Source organism: Pyrgilauda ruficollis, unplaced genomic scaffold (assembly GCF_017590135.1).
Source record: "Pyrgilauda ruficollis isolate IOZ18807 unplaced genomic scaffold, ASM1759013v1 scaffold53, whole genome shotgun sequence".
Lineage (NCBI taxonomy): Eukaryota > Metazoa > Chordata > Aves > Passeriformes > Passeridae > Pyrgilauda > Pyrgilauda ruficollis.
The window spans coordinates 3,836,010-3,856,895 of record NW_024526933.1 but is presented as its reverse complement, the minus strand read 5'-3'; the positions used below and the strand labels follow the sequence as shown (position 1 = coordinate 3,856,895).

The window sequence follows — 20,886 nt, the reverse complement described above, 5'->3', positions numbered from 1 at the left end:
AAATTACAAGATCAGATTGCAGTTGAGTTCTAAAAGGCACTATACATAAAGCTGGGTACTAAAAGGCACTATATGTAAATAACTACATCTGGGTTGCCAATTCCATCTTTATTTATAAATTACAAATACTTAGTGGAAATATATTGGACTATTTCTAATGGACCAAATATAAGACTAGGTATAATAACCTGACAGACCTAGAAAATTGTTAAGCTAAAGAATTTAGGTAATAGTTGCTGCTCCCTTTCCTAACTATTTAAACAAATTACACAACATGAATACAAAAGCACAGAATGACAACACGACCTAAAAATTATCTGCAGTTGCCATTTACTAACACAAATTAAATTAGAAACCTACAATTATGATTATCCATCTTGAGGGAGACATTTCGTAAGGCCAAAAAACACTTAAAAAAACTCAACAGACTTCAACTCACTTACCTTTTTAAGTTTTTTTATTGTCACCTGAAGATCCCCAACTTCAGCGTCATACTGGCGCTTCAGCTCATTTAGTGCTTCTTCAGCTTTCTGCTTCTCCTGCAGTATTTTCAATCTCATTAGAAGTTGAGACAGGTTTCATATATTTATCAAAAAATTCATTCATCGCTTTGTAAAGCACATACTTTTTGCTTAGACAAATGTGTTTTTCCATTCTATCCCTTCCTTAAGGTCCATAGGTTCTGATTCTGTCATTGCAGTCTATGCAATACACAGATATTGTGTATTGTGTATACACAATATAAAATGGTGGCATGAAAGCAAATATTTGGGTCCATTCAGTGTTTTTCATTCATGATTCCTGTGCTTAACATTCTCAATGTCACTTACTTTTTTACTTCTGTTTTTCCTTTGAATTTTTTTGCTTGCAATTGTTAGAACATTATAGGCCCATGTCAGCAGAAAGCAAGCAGACAACAGCAGCTCTAGTTTTAGATAAATGGTACCATCCCAGCAACAGAGACAAGGGGGTGGTTTGACTGCTGTCTATTCAATACCACCCACATCACCGGGATGGTCTCAGCAGATGGAAATGGGAGCAGTGCCATCTTTTACCAGGACACATGGCAGGGTGTGCGCCTGTGTTTAGAGATTGCACCAAGTACTGCCCACGGGGATGTTCCGTGGTGAATGCCCTTTTGTGGGTAAAATACTCTCTTTCCCTTGTATACCCTACATTATCAATATTGTTGCATTTATTGCAGCCTTCCAGTATACTGTAATTCTAGTTTATGATTTCTCCTGGTTTCCTCTATTACTAGAAGAAGCAGAGGGGATAAAAGGCGACAACAGGACTGGGTTTAATTTTTTCACTGTATTTGAAACCAGCACCAAGTGCTCCGTCTAAATACCAATACCTGTATATAGTACTCAGTCTGAGTATCAAACCAATTTGTGCATCAATGACAATGTGTGTGGTGTGCTACTGACTGGTGTGTTTCCTCACTCCAGTCACTCCCCAGGGACTCCAGTTTCACAACACAAGAAGTCAGAATGCAGCAGTGAGAAATGGAGCCAATGAGACAGTTGAGTTTTCACATGTAAGAGGCAGGCATAGATTTTGCTTAGAATTCAGAATTAGAATTTCCCGTAGATGACGCTGACAATTCATGTGTTAAAACAATAATCCAAGTAATCAATTTAAGCTGGATTCCCCTACTGTTGCCAACTACATAAACTCCTAAGTATTGTTGGGTAACTATTTGCTTCCCTTGAAGAAACAAAATACAGGATAGGCTCATGCAGAAGCAGGTGTCCCGGTGGCATGAGTGAGATCACTCTGACAAACAATAGCCTTGATTACAGACATTAAGATTAATGGCTTAGTACATTCCCACAAAGTAAATAACTTAGCATTTACTCTCAGGGTGTTCTAGTAGGTGCGGTATGTGGAGCTAGGAGCTACAAGGAACACTGGAGAGTGAAAATGAAAAAACTTTGTGAGAAACAAGTTAAGCAAGTTAACAGAGACCATCTTTCACACCTATGGCTAGATGCAAAGAGTGATTGGGAATACAGACTAAATGTAGATAATACATAGAAGATCGACTTCTGCATAATGCCAGTATATAACTGTAGATGTTCTCAGAATAAGCGAACACACACAGTCATCTTTTCAAAGCAGTGAAAAAGGGTATTCAGTGCTTTTTTCAGTGATTTATCACTTTTTGACAATAGTTATTTTCCAGAGAAAATGTATTTGTTTTCTCAACATTAACAACTTAGCTTCTTTGAAAGTGAAAATTTATCTCTACTAAGAGCTGCATTACCACTAGTTAAACATATTAAACCACACTTTTTTTTTTGCAGGTGTGATATCTTTAAGATTTTTATGCCATTATATTTTGTTTCTAGGAACAAAATAGGCTTTTATGGTGTGGTAGGACTGTTTTCTCCTGTACAGGAAAAAAAGCTGCTTGAAGTAAATCTAACAGAATACCATTTACCTTCACATATCAATTAGTGTGAACTACTTAAATTCAGCAAGTTGGCAGACAGTACTTTGTTACTTCTGGTTCTGCAAGTACTCTGGTGAAAGAACCCATAGCAAATATATATAGATGTTCAGTATACCACATGTCTGACCAAGCAGTAATTATGCCCATAGTATATGTTTTAATTAATGCATTTCTTATGCCTTCATTAGAAAACTTTCACAAACTGTTATGCCCATATTAAGTTTGGCTTATCTTAAATGAATGTAGTAATAATTCAAAATGAACCAGGGAGCTGGTCTTGCTCCTTTGAATTATGCAATCACATGTAGCTCTAATATATCTCTCCCTGGGTAAGAGAAGAGGATTTTTACTTCTTTTCATGTAGACTGCAAGTGGGTTGAAACAACAGTTAAAATTGAGCAGATCAAAACAGTTTCCCAATAAGTTTGAGGGGCCCAGGCCCTCACACATTGCTACCACAGTTATCCTCTCTTAAGTCTCTAAAATGTAGTTGCAGGAGAAAGGAGGAAAGAAAGAGCATTACTCCAGGCAGATACACAAAAAAAGACCAAATAATCAAAGCATTAAATTATACACAAATTATTGTACTAGGAGAACTAGATTGCATTCTTTAGTGCTGAAATATAATTTTCTGCAGTCTGTTTCCAATATTGGTCTCAGAAAGAAACTCTTCTTGGCCAGTATGTTTCCACAAAAGGGAAAGACTTCTTTTTCTTGGTTCATTACACCTAAGCAGATATTCCTCTTTGGGCAAGCATTAAGAGCATTCATTTTTTTATTTCATGTATAGACTTTTTTCATCCAGGCCCTGCCTACAGCAGCTTTGAGTCAGTCCATCACGATCAAAACCACAGGTGGCCATCAATCCTGCTTAAGATCACTGAGAGTTCAGTAATTATGAAATACTGTAAATATAAAATACTCACTTCCTTTTTAACTTTATGCTCGGCAGCCTGTATCCGTAGTTCCATCTCTTCCTCTAACTCACTGAGTTGAACTGCTGCTTTGTCCTGAGCTCTAAAATTTAGAAGAAAATACTCTCTTAGGAATTGCCCTCCAGCTTGAAAGAAACACTGTGTGAAACACATCTGCCTACCTCAACTGAAACAAATTAGACAGAAAGACAGGTAAACAGTTTAACATTGCCCAGACCTTGAAACTGGTGTGGCCAAGAACCTAAAGGCCAAATTATTTTGAAGATACTGGCAAATTAGATTTTAAATAATAGCTGCAAGCTGATGATTAGCATTAAATACATCTGCATTTTTAAAATTAATTTACAAAGATGAAAGGTGCCTCTTGTTATCCTATGAAGAGACTTCAAAAGCAACTTGCATCACCCACACATACAAGATCTCTGTTCTGAGCTAATCTGTTTGGTTTTGGCAGTTATGATGTGAGACTGACAGTGCCAAGTAGTTAAAACAGGTAAATACAGTCCTTGAAGCTCATGAAGCAAAAATATGATTTCTAAAATGAAAGTATAGTGGACATGTATGATAAAAGTCAAAGTTGCAGCCAAGGAAGAGCAGTCAAAATGTTTTAAGGCATTTAACTAACAATAGAGTCTGCAAAAATTTATTGGAAGTCCAGAATTTATTGGAAGTATGAACAGGCAATCTTTTGCAGGCTGCTATATGTGTTTATGCACAAAGGGTATGCACACAAACTAACTTCAGAACTCAGTTTATGGAAATACTTTGCATGGCATATTTTGGCATTAACTCTCAGTAGTTTAATCAAAAAAAGCAGGAGAAGAGAAATAAAAAAACTGCAGAACTGAACTAGAAACACAATTCACTATACCTTTTTACCGCTATGGCCAGAGTTTCCATCTCTGTGCTTTGAAGTTTGATCTCTTGGATGAAGCTCTTAATGACATGCTCATATGGCTGGACTAATCTTGGTTCTGCTATGTGTATGTTCTGATACAGAACACTGACCTGCTCTTGTCTGAAAAAGAGAGATATGCACATTTTAATGCACTCAGTTGGAACAATGTTCTACTATAGGTGTGAAAAACTTACTACAAATTAGGATATTCCCCTCTTTGCCTATTTTTAAAATTTAGCAAACTAGATACAAGCTTTTAACACTCAGTACATTATGACTAAATTCTTTAAATTATGTTCACCATTTCCACTTCTCTGCTTTAATATAGCTACTGAAAAAAAAACCAACCCAAACTGCCCAATGAAGTAATTTTTTTACTTCTGTTCACAGTGTAGTGAAGAGAATGCCACTGGCGTAACCCACAATGTATATCAAGTCTCTTGATTGCTTTAATGTTAATCATAATCCATTAAGAAACCTAAGATTTCAGGAGGTTGCATAAGAACTGAAAACAGGCATGAATAATAACTACTTAAGTTAAAAGGGGAAGGAGATAGAGGGAGGTGGGCTGTAGGCAAAATAAGAATACAGCTCCTCAGTTTCACACAAATTATTCTGGTCTATATATAAATAAATTTGTCATTATAAGAAGTTAATTCTGTATATGACTCTCAAGTGAAAAATGTCAGATATATCTCATAAAGAAGAAAGAAAACATTTCTGTAGGTATTTTAGTTGTTAAAAGCTCTCCTGAAATTCATAGTGAAATGTTGCCTCAATGCAGGAATAGTATATTCAGATTTCTATTTAATCTGGACTAATTTACACAGATTGCATACTGTTCTAATTGTCAGAGCAAAGAACCTTTACAAGATTAAAAAAAAAAAAACCAACATAAGAGCCAAACCACTATTACAAAGTCTACTACATAAATTGCACAATTGTGCAATTCAACAAGTGTATATTCTCTTAATTTTTTCTCACTTGAAGCAATTCCACAGCTTTGATTATCAATGCTGCAGCGCTCTGCTTCTTATATGTGATTTCTCCACTGAAGGTCTAACTTACTTTATTAAAACAGTACCACAACTCTTACTATAGCTCAAATTCCCTTTTAAACAATTTAACAACTTCAGGACACTGTAAAACTTGTTTCCAGCTGAAATGTTGACATTCATTTTGAGACAGAGAAACATAACACCAGCACAAAGAGATATTTACTGATGCCTGAGAAATTTCTGTGGTTTTGTCTTGCAAAGGATTTCCTTTACAAAGGCTAGTCCTGTATTACCTGTATTTAGTAAGTTAAATATCTTCCAATGTATGCACACAATTTCTTTTTCAAAATGTATTCTAAAGAGAGTAATGTTGAAGTTCACCAACAGTAACAATAATGAACAGGTTTATCTGAACATCAGATGCTACAAACTCTGTATAAATAATGCAACATTAAAGAACTCCTCAAATGTATATTTATTCAATTAATGATTTGCATTTGAAAAACTGTTAAGGACATTTCCAGAATCCACCTGGAGGCCTGTAGTCAGTGGCATTTTCTGGGATCAATACTGGAACCAGTCTTGTTCAACTTGTTTATCAATGATCCAGATGAAGGGAAAGAATGTACCCTCAGCAAGTTTACTGATGCTCTTTAAAACTGGTTTTCCTTGTAATCCTAAATTAATTTTCAGTGTATTTAGCTGCAAACCTATAAGTTCCACACTAACAAAGTTGTGTTAGTGTGGAACTTAAAGGTGTTCACAAATACCAATGCGTAGAAAGAACATTTTTTTAATACATGGCATGAAAGTTTGTCACTTTGTTCATCTGGCACTATGGTTATGCTACTCATCATGCATGCATTTATTTCTGTTGCTTCTGCAAAGTGCAGACACCAAACACTAGTAATCCACAAAAGGTACAGCATTGTGGCCAAGGACTACTTTGGCTTTACCTTACCTCATTTCAAAGGTTTTATAGCATAAACCATCTGTAAAATTAGTACTTAATAAGAGTAATTAGTCAATATTTGCACAGCTTCACATGAGTTAACTTAAGCAAAGTTACAGTATTCACATGGTTTCAGAGAGTTCCTGTGAGAACTGCATAAAGAAAATAAAACTGCTCTGATTATAATGCAATTTCTAATATCATAGAATTAAAATACCATGGCTGCATAGAAGAGGAGCAGAAGGGAGGCAGAGGGAGGACCCCCACCAAAAAACCCCACAACACTGATTTTGAGCATACCAGATATTTATATTGTGTTATCCTTTCCTTTAATCCACACAGCTATATTAATCCTTATCAATTCATAGTATTGTTTCTGGTTTGCTGATTGTACAGTGACCATCTGCCTAATAATCCACATTCTGAATGCAGTTCAGAGAAAGATGATGGAATTTTTCAACTAATAACAACTCCAGAGTTGCTCAGTATCTTACATATGCTCCCCGTGTAGTCACCAGAAAGAATATGCTGTATTACACAGGCACCCAGTCTGACCCTAAGGGCAGTATTTGGTTTTAGAACACTATTTCAATGATCCCTGTCTACTGTAGGTCAGGTGGTAAAATTGCTCTGATCACTTCTACAAGTTCTGTTCTGGTATGGACAAAGAGATGAAGTGTAAGGTGGTCTGAGCTGGGTGGTCAGAACAAAACAAAGCTCAACCATTAGGTATCTGATAACTGTCCTTACACTGGAGACCAACAGCCTAAGTCTGCCTCCAAGACATCGACAAGTACTTTTTTTCTGAAAAGCAGACACACTGGATATACCACTGTACCAGTCAGCAGAAAAGAACAACCAAATCCAGTACAGATTGGAAAGGATCTAACTTTGTCACAGCTGAGTGCCTAACACTTTCTCTAGATTGAGTGCCTGAAGGAAAAATAGATTACACAGAACTTTAACATGGTGTAAAATTTAAAATATTTGTGAATTTAAAGTACTATGGGTTTTTTAATACCAACTTTTCCTTTTCTGTATCTGCCCCTTCAGAAACAGGCTGCATTAAAAGAAGACAATCAAATCAGTAACCCCCAGATGAGACACCCCAGCCAAGGTCTGATTCCCAGAGGAAAGATTTTTAATGGCTGAAGCATGAATGCTGTTCCCTTAGAGGTGTGATTTAGAGCCAGTGGAACAGCAATGAAAAAGTCTGTGGGACAGGCAGGGAAAGACTAAGTCTGTGGAAAAGGAGAACACCTCAAAGACTTTACGGCAAATGATCACATGAAGATTCCAAGAAAATAATCCAGGAAAATGAATGCTCCAGTGCTTAAGTTAGTTAGCACAGATGCTGTTTTGATTAAAGCAAAAATCAGAAGAGCAGTAAAACTCAATGTAGCTCAGAAAGTCTTCTAGCTCACAGAAAGGTATTCACCACATTTCCAGCAGAGCACATCTCTCAAACCCCTGTCATGATATGTATTAAAATACAAGACAACATTCCCACAGAAGAGATCCCATCTCCAGCACTGTGGCGAAAAAAAGATACAGCCTTTGGTTTTCCCCAGGATTTGCCTTTATCCCCTCTCCAGGTAACATGCTTCAACTTCCAAGGAACTTCCAACTTCTCCAGTTCTGACATCAGGGTTCATCATCTCATGGACGTAAACACAAATTGCTGACAAAAGTTAACACTGTGCTCTATATTGACTTTGGCAAAAATCCATCCTAAGTTTTGACAGCAAGAGCAAGACAGGTTTTGGATGGGTTTTTTTATCCAGCAGAGCTTCTCCACTTTGCTGTAGTACAGCGGTATATCCCATGAGCATCGCCTGCTTTCACAGTTTAAGTAGCTCATGTTAAGACCAGCATGCTTTTCTCATTTTATCACATCCCCTAGATCCACATTTTCTATACAGCTCCAGATGACATGACTGGGGGCACACTGTTATCATAATCACATTAAGAGACTTTGGAATTGTATGAGGCATAAAATCTCACAATCAGGCAGCACTGAAATCTGAGTCTGATGAATAGTCAGCTTGGCTGAAAGTACAAGGCACACAAATAAAACAAAGACTAAACAGCAAAGCAATGGACTATGAGGCCTCTCAGTGAGAGCAGATTTAACTCGAAACAGGGATACAAACTTTCTGCTACAGATTAATCCACCCATTCATGCTCTAATTAATTTAGTTCATTTTCCAATAAGATTATCCAATTTGCCAGACATTGCACAAAAGTTGCCCAGTAGGGCTTAGTCTTTTTGACAGTCCCAAGCCTTTGCTCTTTCTGACTGAAGTCTTTGACGTGGAAATTTAAAAATCTGTTTTCCAGGAATTTTTTTGCCTGTAATTTATGGAGAGGGAAATGCCATAGCATTCGTAAGTACAGGATTTTTCTTGTAGTGTCAGAGGATGTTAGATTATTCCTTGCGCAAGCGGAGGAATGGAAAAGGATTGCCATTAGGGAGACATTCGCACACACTTAAAAGAAAACATCTGTCCATTAGGAGCATGGAGGGAACCTTTCAGTCTTGCCACTGAAATTCAAACTGAGATTGGCCACAAGAAAGAATGCAACATCCAGTAACACCATTAAGGGGTAAACACTTCCAGGTCGGCAGGGCACTGAAGCACTCACTGTCTGGAGCACCAAAAAGGTCCAAGTTTCTTTTTTGTCCACTCCTGTACCATTTCAAATACTTCCTAGAAGAATAAACTAACGAACATGGCTGACTTCTCAACAAAACAGATCTCCAGCTGGCAATTCACTATAAATACACATAAACTAAAGGCACTGCTATGTTTAATTACTCATTATTCCTGATTAAATGTAGCAATGTAGAAGGGTAGTTCCATTTTAAATGAAATTAAAACCAAACAAATCAAAACAGCAACAAGAAAAAAAAAAAAAAAACACAACAAACAACCCCCTGTACAAATCCACTAAAGTCTGACTTCACATATTAGGTTATCAGCCTGCAAAGACTTTCCATCATTTTTTTTTCCCAGAGGCAAACTGTCCACCAAGCGCAAGTAAAGGTTAAGGCAAACAATACTTTGACTCACAGTAACCACCTAACCAAGAAATCTAACTTAATTTAGTCAAAAACATCTGTTCAAGTGAGGAGGAAAGGAGCAAGGCTGTAAAGAAACTCTTTAATGTGACTCTGCCTGTTTAACTGCAAAAAGTAAAACCACAGCTTCAGCACAGACTTGAATCTTTTGAAGTATAATCTTAGACTGTGCAACTTAGACACCAAACAGCAGAGGTATGATCCATCCCATAATAAAATTACCTCTTGCAAAAAAGTAATTATACTCAAAATATGCTTATTATAATATATGCTTATTTTAGTATTTGGCAGTAAATAATTTTGCATTAAATGCCTGCTACTTCATTGAGGACTGGGGCAAGGCATAGAGCTGTTACTGGGTTTCACACCTCGTTATGGAGGGTATTTATGCTTTTTAAAAGTTCAGTCACAGAAACTGAACTTTCAGTTTCTGAAACGGAGACAGAACCATGTGTATCGTGGAAATCTTCCCTTTGATTTCCATGGATATTCACTCAAGCTGAGGAGTGACAGAGGCCACAGGTGTTCACTGTGGCATTTTCTCCTGATTTCAACCCTTACCTCACTACTTCCATTTGCTATGCCTTGTTTCTCCCTGTAAAAACCCCAACAGCATCAAAGCACGTGTCCCAGTGTCTTGCTAGTCTGTGGCCACAAGGCAGAGCATTTTGAGGAACTGAACCCCAAAATGATCAAGATAAAAAAACAGAGAATTAAAAAAGAGAGATTAAAAAACATGGACTCTCAACTGCATTCATCTGGCTTTGAAGAATTTCTCCTTTGTAATTACTTTTCTCACAAATGTCGATGTCACAATATATGAAGAGCAATAAATCCCAGCATAAGGACCCCAATTCTTTTACATCACTGAAGAATGAATGGTGTGTTCCAAACCATTCTAGTTTTCAAAGTACTGCCTCTTCCTGAATAAAAACGTGAAGTGACAAACAACTAAAACAAATTAAATAATTTAAACAAAAATATAAATATATTTTTTGAAATCCAGCTTGTACTTCACTTGATTTTGTTATATTCTTCTGCTTAAGGCTCCTCAAAGAATTTCAACTTATTCATTACTCATGTAAGTGGTCCTAATGATTTTAGTAGGACTACTAACATGGGAAAAAAACCTTATACATACGTTTCAACAAAAAAGACATGGGCTACAAATGGAAAAAAAGCTGAGCTGTAGAACAGACCTAGTTCTAGCACTTCAGGATGAGAGAGACAAAAAACAAAGGGCACACTGTTTTTCAGTTGACACTGACACACATTAATAAATACAGCCAACTGCGAAGGATGTTCAAATCTGAACCTGAATAAGAAACATTTTCACCAAATTACTGCCTACATGATAGTATTTAACCATCAAAACTTAGTTATTTTCAGTTTTTATGTAAAAGAACCAAAACACAATTACATTATGTCATGATGAATTTAGCAAAACCACCAGATGTGTCTGCATAGTGGAGCCAATTAAAGCTGTTCCCCTTCCCATTATCCTTTTACACAGTCAGACTACACTGAAACTGCTGCTGCAAACAGTAACCAAGATACTGAAATGGAGCTATTACCAAGAGGAGACAGATGCTTTCACAAGTTATCACTGTTCATGAGTGAGATTTTTTTTTCAGCTCCTATTGAGTTTCTGACTTCAGGTTATTCACTGTGTCTGCAAGCTTTCAAACAGTCTTTTGTTCTTTAGAAACCAAGTGTCTAACAAGGAAAGCACCATGAACAAATTAAAACCTGTACAAAAATACTGATCTGTCTGAAATGGGGCAGTCCAATAAGACTAAAGAGTATTAGTCCAGAAAGAAAAGAAAATTTACTCCGGATTTACACAGGAGTAGCAGGTTAAGTAACTGAAAAATTTTCTGAAGAAACTTTTCACCTCATAATCCAAAATATTTTTAATGTGTCTGGAACCAAAATGGTATAGGCAGGAATTTAAAGAGCCCTATACAGAAACAACATGGAGATATATTCACGTGCAAGACTTTTAAAAACTCTCTTGACTAGCTGCCAAGTCCTGAAACTCAGATTACTTGTCTTCTATCATAAATTACAATTTTAAAATGAAGCAGAATCACTCTGTACTTTCCATAGCAAACATTTTCATATGAATTTTGAGCACCTCAGCTTTCAGGCAGATTCCTGAGAGCCACCAAAATGCATCTCTGTACACTGGAACCAGCCCGGTCCTAAACGGGTTTAGTCTCCAACAAAGCTACCATCAGTTGTCTTCACTTCACTGAGACCGGGGACAAAGACTGTCACAAACTTCAGTGAGCTCATCACACTGAGGACCATAATTACCAACACCGTTAAGGTGGAGGCAACGATGTTGCTGCTCAGCCCTTACCAGGAAAAGACTGATTAGGCTGGAAGAAAAATGCTGGGGGCTGGTCGGGAAACAACACCAGGAGAAAGTTCTTGCGGAGCCGGCAGAACTTTACATCTCCGCGTTCCGCCAGCCACACTTTCCCACGTGGGTCGCTGGCACAACAGAGCAGAGGAAGCCAGGAGCGGCTGCACGCTAAAAGAACAGCGCTGGAAACCACCCCAGCCGGGAAGCAGGTGTACGGAGGGCTCTCTTCACCTGCAGGCACGGGGGCGAGGGGTCAGCTACTCGGCCGCTCCCCAGCTGGGATTGCATCAGCGCCGGCGGCGGCTCCGCCAGGAGGGCCCCTCCCGCCCCGCAGGACGGCAGGGCCGGCTCGGCAGCGGCGGGGCCGGGGTGCGCACAGCTCAGCCGCCAGCCGCGGGGCCGCGGACCCGCTCACACCGCGGGGTTGGGATGGGACGGAGCGGGAGGGTCCGGACCTTACCTGGGGATGTACCTCGCCTCGTCCCCGAGCCGCACCTCGAAGTCCTTCCAGGGCTGTTCCAGCCCCGCGGCGACCCAAACCGCTGACGCCTCTTCCTCCTCCATGTCCTCGCCCCCCGGCTCGCTGCCAGCGGGCTGCGGCCGCGTGGCGCCGCGGAAGCCTCGGGCGAACTCCGGGAAGGTGATGGCCCCGTCGCGGTCGCTGTCGAGGCGCTGGAAGATGGCCTCGGCCTCGGCCGGCTGTACCCGCAGCTCGGCGCAGAGAGCAGCGAAGTCCTCCCGCTCGATGCGGCCCGAGCCGCTGGCGTCGCACGCCAGGAAGAGGGCGCGCAAGCGGGACAACTCGTCCCTCGCCGCCTCGGGATCCATCGGCCAGCGCCGGGAGCGCGGAGACTCCGACCGCGGACCGAACGCGACGGCACCGGGTGGGCGGCTGCCCTACCTGCGGCTCAGCGGGGCGGGCCGGGTCCTGCTCCGCCCCGGCGCCCCGCGGGGCCGGGCACGGCCGGGAGGCGGATCGCAGGTGGCGGCTCCTGGCCGGGGCAGGTCCCGGGCAGGGCTGGCGGCACCCCCGGGACAGCAGGGCGGTCCCGAGCCGGCAGCGGCCCCGCTGCCCCCGGAGTGTGGGGGGACGGGGCTCCCTCGGGCCCAGCGTGTTGCGGACGGCACTGGTAACTAGAGAGCAACATAGGGTGTAAAAACATGTGTCACCCCCCTGCAGCACTCAAAGGTGAGTCCCAATACTATGCGGACACCGTAAGGTGTTAAACCTAACTTCCGTTTTCCAACATAGTAAAAATACTCTTCACGTTCATGAAAGACCCAGAAGCCACATGATGACACAAAGTTTGAACAGATAAATTCTCTCTGGCACGAATAGTCTTGGAGTTATACCTTGTGGGTATGTGCTCACAGATGTCTCACCACCAGTGATTTAGAAATGTAGACTGTTAAAATACCATCTTAAACTGGAAATACAAAAGATATATTCAAATCAATAAACCAGAGGAGACAGCTTTTCAGTGCTTTGTGAAGAACTAATGTCTTTCTTGACAGAAGTCAATATCTCTTCCTTGTTGAGGTCAGATTCAAGACTCAGATTCCAACTGAATCTACGGGATGTTTTTAAATTATTATTTATTTCCCTACACTTATTCTTGTTAATGTCTATCTGCAAATGTAAATTGTGTTATACCACAGTTGTGATAAACAGACTACAAATCTAATGGTCAAAACAGCATTTCCCTGTTGACCAAAACATAGTCTAATTATGTGATCTAGCAAAGCATAAATGGTCCATCTTACCTCTCCTCAGAATGAAGCACATACTGTAAATGGGAATAATCAACTGCTCCTTTGCCTAAGATGTGGAATGCCCTCAAAGGGATTTTTTTTTTTTTTTTTTTTTTTTTTTACAGCTTTTGATTATTAACCCATCAGGATTCGGCAGACAGCCAACAGTCTTTCTCTAGACAATAAAGAGTTTCATAAAATGTTTCCCACACTTTAAGGAAATATATCTGTTAAGCAATTTGAAATATAAGTTTTAGTTAAAAGTATGAGATAGCAGAAAGACTTAGACTTAAATTTATGACTTTACACATTTCCTTACATTTCCACCACACAACTGCAAAATTACTAATAATAGTAAAGTGGCTCATCATCAGTTTCTTAGTGTTTTAGTAAGCCAGAATTAATTTAACAAAAGTATTCTTCCTGTTCTATAGTCTTTTATTTATCCATCAAATTTTTATAACTAAAGTGTTAAAGTCATGGAGCCCTTAACGGGTTGATGAAGGGTTGTTCAGCCATCAAAAGAGAGAAACTTCCCTTGTATATACAACCCAGCTCTGTTTATAGGAGCTGAGACATTTGGCTTTCAGAGTGAACAAGGTCATGAGATGAACTGGAACAGCCTCATCTAGGTCTGAGTGTGTCTGACTGGCCAGACAGGGAGAGACAGGGAGTTCCCGCTCAAATCAATGTGCTCACCTTATTTGCTTTTTTTTTTTACAGCTTATTTGCTTTTTTTTTTTTTTTTTGGCTGCTGGGTTATGAGTTGACATTGGTCAGCTATCCTACCCACTCTTATGTACTCTTGTATCTTTAGTGGTAGTCACTACTTTGGACTGCTAAGCATAGACTTTGGACTGCTAAGCATAGACTTTGGACAGGTAGTCCCTGTTGGCTTTTTTTCCGTTTTTTTTTCTGTTAGAGAAGTTTTGTCACACAAATCTCAGGTACTGGCATGAAGCACAGTGTATCATTTAGCGGTGCCATGGCATAGGTGTATTCTGCAAAACAGATCATCCTTGCAATGGTTCATGCTTGCATGGTTCATGATACTACACAGCCCATGCTTGCTTGGCAGACCATGGTTTAGTTGAATAGTTCTGACACAACTGCACAAAGATAATGAATGGTTTATTTGTTAAGACCAAAGAATGGTCTTAATGGACCAAAGAGTGGTGATACCAGGATTACCAGCAGGCAATGGCATGCTTTCTTCTGAAATCATGTCCCTGTTCTTAGAATGACCTGCTCTTCAAATTGACTCTAAATTAAATAAGTATGCAAATACAAGGCACTCTTTATGTGCCATAGTACTCTTAATCTCTTAAATTCGTAAGAGAAGTTTTAAATTCATGCATAAGATACTGAAGATACAGGAATACCATGCATTCAATTTTCAGTCTATCATCTGTTTTGCTTCATTGTGCCATGAAACTCACAAGCTAGCCCAAACATTTATTTGGCTGAAGAGGCAGAAGAGAAAATTAAATCATTCTTAGGCACTTTAGAGAGACCTAAGGCAACAGATGAGCAAGAAAGCATTTATTGTATCACTACTAAAGTGTCCAATTTTACTGAGTGGGAAAAAGTGGATTTTGATACTGTTTTAGAGACAGAGGTTAAATGTTACAGATTGAAGAGACAGGTTAGTCAGAAAAGAAAGGCTGGCCACACATGATATCTATTGTCTCAGGAAGCAAAAGAGCAGAGGAGCTGAGCTGACCACTGGGATAAACTATGGAACCTTGGAATGCTATTTGAACGCATGTGGTCTCTGAAGGTAGCTATGCAGAGCTATGGAGAGGCCCAAAAAAAGCTGGAATGCTGTGCTCCAGTCAGGTTCAATGCCTGAAATAACAGCCTTCTTCTCATTCCTCTCTATATGTTGTCTTAGGTACCTTACATACATATTAAAGGAAGATTTTTAACTTGGAGCATCAAGCATTGAAAATTTAGGAAATAGAACATAAATTGGAAAAATTATTCACTGATTTACTTTTCATCATTATTGTTTGTGGACTTGGGCATTATCTGCAATGTCATCCATACTATTCTGGTATTTTACTAAGGACAGAATGTATATTTTTGATATTTTCTGCATACTTTAACTAAATTTCCCAGTATTAGGATTGACTAAGAAAGAAAATGTATCCCTCTGTGGTGGCTTATACTCTCTTATTCACCTTTTCCTGTTTTACATTAGGACAATTTAAGCAGTTTAGCATAAACTGTGCAATCTACTTGGAAAGCACATGACATCAAGAGAGCATAAATCAAATAGAATCAACCAGTGATATTGAAAACAGTTCATATCACACACAGGTATCCTATTAACTACAACACCCTGAAAACTAATTATATAAACCTTCTCCAATTTCTTCTCCTCCAACACAAACTCTACCATCTCTACATGTCACTATAGATCTCAAAGCATCACAACCCCAGTGTGGCACTCCATCTGTGCCAAACTGTACCTTTTGTACCTACTTGGTACCAGGACTTCTTCCTCACCCCTACCATCAGGAAGGGAAGCAGTGTGCAGAGGCACATGAAGAGCAGAGTCTGGGAGTTCTCCAGGAGATGGGCTGTGGTAGTGGCTCTTCCTACTGCTTTCCATTTTCTGCCATTCTCTTACAGTGTCTCCTTTTGCACTCTGTATTACTTAGATGGCTTTGATGCATCAAAATGTGCTTTGATGGCATTAAACTAACTGTTTACCTGGTTCTATCCTGGCATGCACTTTATGTGAAACACATAGGATAGGTGCCAAGTCTGACCAGATCATAGAACTTTTCTGCATGCTCTCATTCCCTGCTGCATAATTTTTAGTACTACTGAATATGATTCACCCTCAAAAAGGCATAATCTATGTCTTTAAAAACTTAGTCCAGGAAATTAAAAAATAATATTTTGAGAGAACACAATTTTGTGCTTTGACTTTGTGATAAAATGACACAAAAAGTGACAATAAAAGTTTTTTGTCTAAGAAGAGATGCATTTAAAAGCCAAAAATGTTTCTCAGGATATACAATTTTTTTTTTATTCTCCTAAACATTTATCAGTTCAGACAATGAAGCTGTAAAAGACCCTCATGGTATTATAACTCTTTAACAAACTCCAGATCATGAAGTATAAATCTTTCAGGTGAAGAATTTTCAGCCTGGAAAAGACAAAAGTGACCCTTGTTGTTAAATATCAAAGTACTCAAGGAGATTTTGCAGAAAGTATTAAGTATTGGCAGTCTTTTTAAAAGCTTGTCTGTATGATCAACTGAATATCCATGGAGATGCTGAAATGACTGATAATGACTGCTGGGCCTAGTTTGGACATGTTAGCTGTCACCCTCATGCTGCTCTAATGCTCTCCAGCCCCCAAAAATAACATTAAAAGACTGTTCTAAAGACATGTTATTATATAGCCAATTCTCAAAATCTGTAGTGTTTTTGAATAACAAAAGCAGCTAGCAATAAATACCTATGAATTGCATCGTTTATGGGAAGCCTTCCTTGATTTGGGTAGTCTACATAGTTTTTTTTCAATTCTAATAGTCAAAACCAAATCATATCTACTGATGAAATTTCTTTGTTTGTAAAGAAATGGACATCTCAAAATGCAATTCCCTATGTGCAAATCCTGTTAACAATGAGCACTGCTGAAAACAGATAGAAGTGTCCTTTTCAGGACAGAGATAAACAGTGTTAGGTTAAAAAGACATGTCTCCTTCCAGTTAGGATTAGCTTTGACCTTTTTCTGCAAAATGATGCCAAAGCTCCTTCAAAAACACAGTAAGGTCCAGGTTTCCCTTGCAAACACAATGGTCACTGTTTCACCCTCTACCTATCTCCCTTTCTTGCTCAATGTGTTGGAACATTTCCCCAGAAGCAGAAGATTCAAGTTTAAATCACTGCCTTGCCTGAAGAAAATTAAGGTTACCTTTCTTTTTCCTCATGCAAATGTTCGAACCACAAAGGTATGTCAGGGAGTGATGGAATTGAGAAGCACACAGCTGCTCAAAGCCACTGTGCCAAGCATCTATGTTTTACAGTGCATTGTAACTAGACAAAAATATTCTTTAATAGATGACAATTTTCCATATGCCAGTTGGTCTCTAATCCACCTTTTATTTCTCTCTGTCTGGTCCAAAAAATCTTACATTATTTTCACAGGTTCTGACTAAATTGTATCTATGCAACCACTTGAGCAGCTGTAAGAGAGTCTGAAAGATATTTGTTTACGTAGAGCAAAAAATACTTAAATCTGTTCAGACAGAGAGGAAGACTGAATTCATCTCCAATCTTGTGTGTAATGCCCTTACCTTCAGGTTTCTCCCTAAAGAAGACAGACATATTCAGTACTTCTTCCTACTTTATCCTAGGCAAAAGTGGCTGTCACTGTTTCACTTCATTAAACCTTCTGCTATTCATGTTAGGCAAACTCTGTGCACCATCAACAGGGCAGGCCTTAAAAGAATGAGGGAAGAATGTCTTACTTGTGGATCCCAAGAGGGATGTTTGCTGTGGAAATGCGCAGTGCCCACAGGGCCATTGGACATTCCTACAGTTTGAGGCTTCTGGGCAATATTCCTGGGGAAAACATCACTGATATGATGTGGCATCACAATGCCCCGTTGACAACAATTTTGGGGACAAGGTTTAACCCCAGCCAGCAGCCAATCCCCATGCAGCCACTCACTCACTCCTCCACCAGCAGGATCATGGACAGAATTGGAAGCATAAAAGTGAGAAAACTCATGAGATAAATACAGTTTAACAAGGAAAGCAAAAGCCACACACACAAACAAAGCAAAACAAGGAATTCATTCACTGCTTCCCAAGGGCAGGCAGGTGTTTAGCCATCTCCAGGGCCCCATTACGTGTAAAGTGACCTGATAATATAAATGCCATCACTCCAAACACCCCTTCTTCTTCCTCACACTTTATTCACTGAGCATGATGTCATATGGTCAGGAATATCCCTTTGGTCAGTTGGGGTCACCTGTCCTGGCTGTTTGCCCTCACAAGCCCTCAGACACCCACAAAGACCTCACCGGTACAGCTGTATGAAAAAGTGGAGAAGGCCTTGGCTCTGTGTAAGCCCTGCTCAGCATTAACAATTTCTGTGTTATTACCCCTGTTTTCAGCAGAAATGGAAAACACGTCTTTGTGCTAGCCACATGAAGAAAATTAACACTACCCCAGTCAAAACCAGATGGTGTCTGTCAGTCCCCTTGACTGCAGCTAATGATTCTGTAAGTGCCTGTTCCCAGACAAAGACACTGAAACTCAACTACCTATGCTGTTCTATTGTTTAGAACAACCCCTGGCATTGGTTGCACCACAGCTAGCATCTCCCATGATTCTGTCTCAATGAAGACTATTTGGGAGATGGGATAATCCAGTTTTAATGTGGCCACCCTGTTTTGGAAGGCACAGTTCAATAATAAAGTAGACACTGCCATGTCCACTGACCTCAGTGTCAGAACAGTCCTTTTTTTTTAATTTACAAGAGTGGAAAAATTACCTGTGTAGGCCTTTTTATTTATAAAAGGTCAGAATAACATTTGAGATTATAATCCTATTAGAATTTACTTCCTGAATATATCACACTTTGACAATAGTTCAAATCTAAAAGCTGAATAATTGTGAACATGGCCAATTTCACCTTTCTCCACCTAAGGAGAGTTAATTTTGTACCATGAGAGAAATAAAATAAGTGTATTAAAAACCGCAAAGTTATTACTTACTACAATGTATGACCAAAAAATATTGCCATAAAATATTGGAGAGGTGGACAAAAATGGAGATGTAGTAAAGCGTTCCTAAAGGATCTTCTAAACAGGAAACATCAAACAAAATGAATGGGGGATTTAAACCAAAAGACATTAAAGATTACATGACTCAGAGCAGAAAAGTAAAACAAACTATAAAATAATCACAAAATTATAAAGCCACACTAATTTTTTGTTTCTACCAATTTAAGGGATCTTCTTTTCTCAGAAGTGAAATGGCAGAAAAGAAAATTCATGTCAGCAACACAGTATAAAATGAGACAGGAAAAAATAGAATTAATTCTATTGAACATTTCTTCCACTGAAGGGTTATTAAAAGAGGGTTTCCTCTCACCTGCTCCAAAAGCATAAAGAAAAATAATATGTTCTTATGAGCCTAAATCCATTAACAGGCTTGATGTATACTTTCCTCAATATTTACACAACTGGAGAAGACTACAAAAATAAGTATTCCAATGATTTTTTTTTTCTACAAGTGAAATTGTCTCGAAGTAAATACTCAAGAACTTCTATGAGAAGTTAAATATGTGTTTGTAACATAAATGCTTTTGGTGACAGGCTGACCCTCCTCCAAAAGCACCTGATTTCTGAAACAGCTATACAAAAATAACAGCTCAGCTCATGCTCAGCTGCACTGAACTAAACTATAGCCATGGTGATGTCTAAGTGCTTTAGTTGACTCTACTACAGGACTAAAAGCTGTGGGATATTATATTTCATACCACTTTGTAGCTGTATGACAGTTGAATGTGCTCTGCTGACTCCTGGGGTTTCTCTCAGCACAAAGAGGCCATCATGTCCTCCCACCTGATACGGCAGGAAAAATATCTCATGTGTCTGTCTTCAGTAGAAGTAAGGACAGTTCTAATTTCAAATAGTCTGTGTGAACTGATAACTTTCAAACAAAACTAAGAATGACCTAGTGGTTGGCGGGCGGTGGTGGGGAAGAAAAATATAAAAATTATTCACAAGCAATCCAGAGCAACAGAAAAAGTTATGCTCTTAACATTTGTTAAATGATATATGTAGCAGTACCATAGATTTTCATAATTATTCTTGTTTTCATGATAAACTTTTTGTAAAAGTGATGTTTAAATAAAACACATTCTTTTATTAGAAAATCTCTTCATGAGTGCTATGTAATTTTAAATATACTACTTAAAATAACTTTATCAGAATGCTGTAAAAAATTCTAAGAGAGCTGAAATTTTCAAAAAGTAATGGACAGCATATAAAAGTGAGTAACAACAGTTGTTATGAATTAGTGTAACATGAATATAGCATCCTGAAGTGCAAAAAAATTCCTGTGAAAGTAACAAAATCTGACTGCATTTTTAAAGTTACCTGTGAATGGCTTTAAAACACATTCTGACCTTAATAACAATAATAATCCTTTCATATTTGAATTAAATCCTCATGATCTGACAGGAAATGCTGTAGCCATAGTCTAAGACTGAAGAATATTCAAGCCCTCGCTCGTCTTCTGTGGTTACTAAAAAGCATTTTAATGGCACCTAGAGTGGCATCTTTGCAGAAACTGAGCTTTACACATTCCAGACAGACCAAGAAAAAGCTGGCCAACAGCACTGAGGCCCACAAACAAAAACCAAGCTAACCCAACATTCTTCCAGGTGTCTTTAAAAACACCTTCA

The 20,886-nt window shown here is 39.0% G+C and overlaps 1 protein-coding gene across 1 annotated transcript in view; it reads right to left on the bottom strand.

Moving 5' to 3' along the window:
* RASEF (RAS and EF-hand domain containing) overlaps window positions 1–12,620 on the bottom strand; it is a 29,134-nt gene extending 16,514 nt beyond the window's left edge. Inside the window, exons 1-4 of the mRNA XM_041480741.1 lie at window positions 12,155–12,620; window positions 4,265–4,411; window positions 3,385–3,475; window positions 444–539 (exon numbers count right to left, since the gene is read on the bottom strand). Of these exons, the coding sequence (XP_041336675.1) occupies window positions 444–539; window positions 3,385–3,475; window positions 4,265–4,411; window positions 12,155–12,522 (702 nt within the window). The 5' untranslated portion in view covers window positions 12,523–12,620. The remainder of the gene's footprint in view (window positions 1–443; window positions 540–3,384; window positions 3,476–4,264; window positions 4,412–12,154) is intronic.
* Window positions 12,621–20,886: the final 8,266 nt, after the last annotated feature.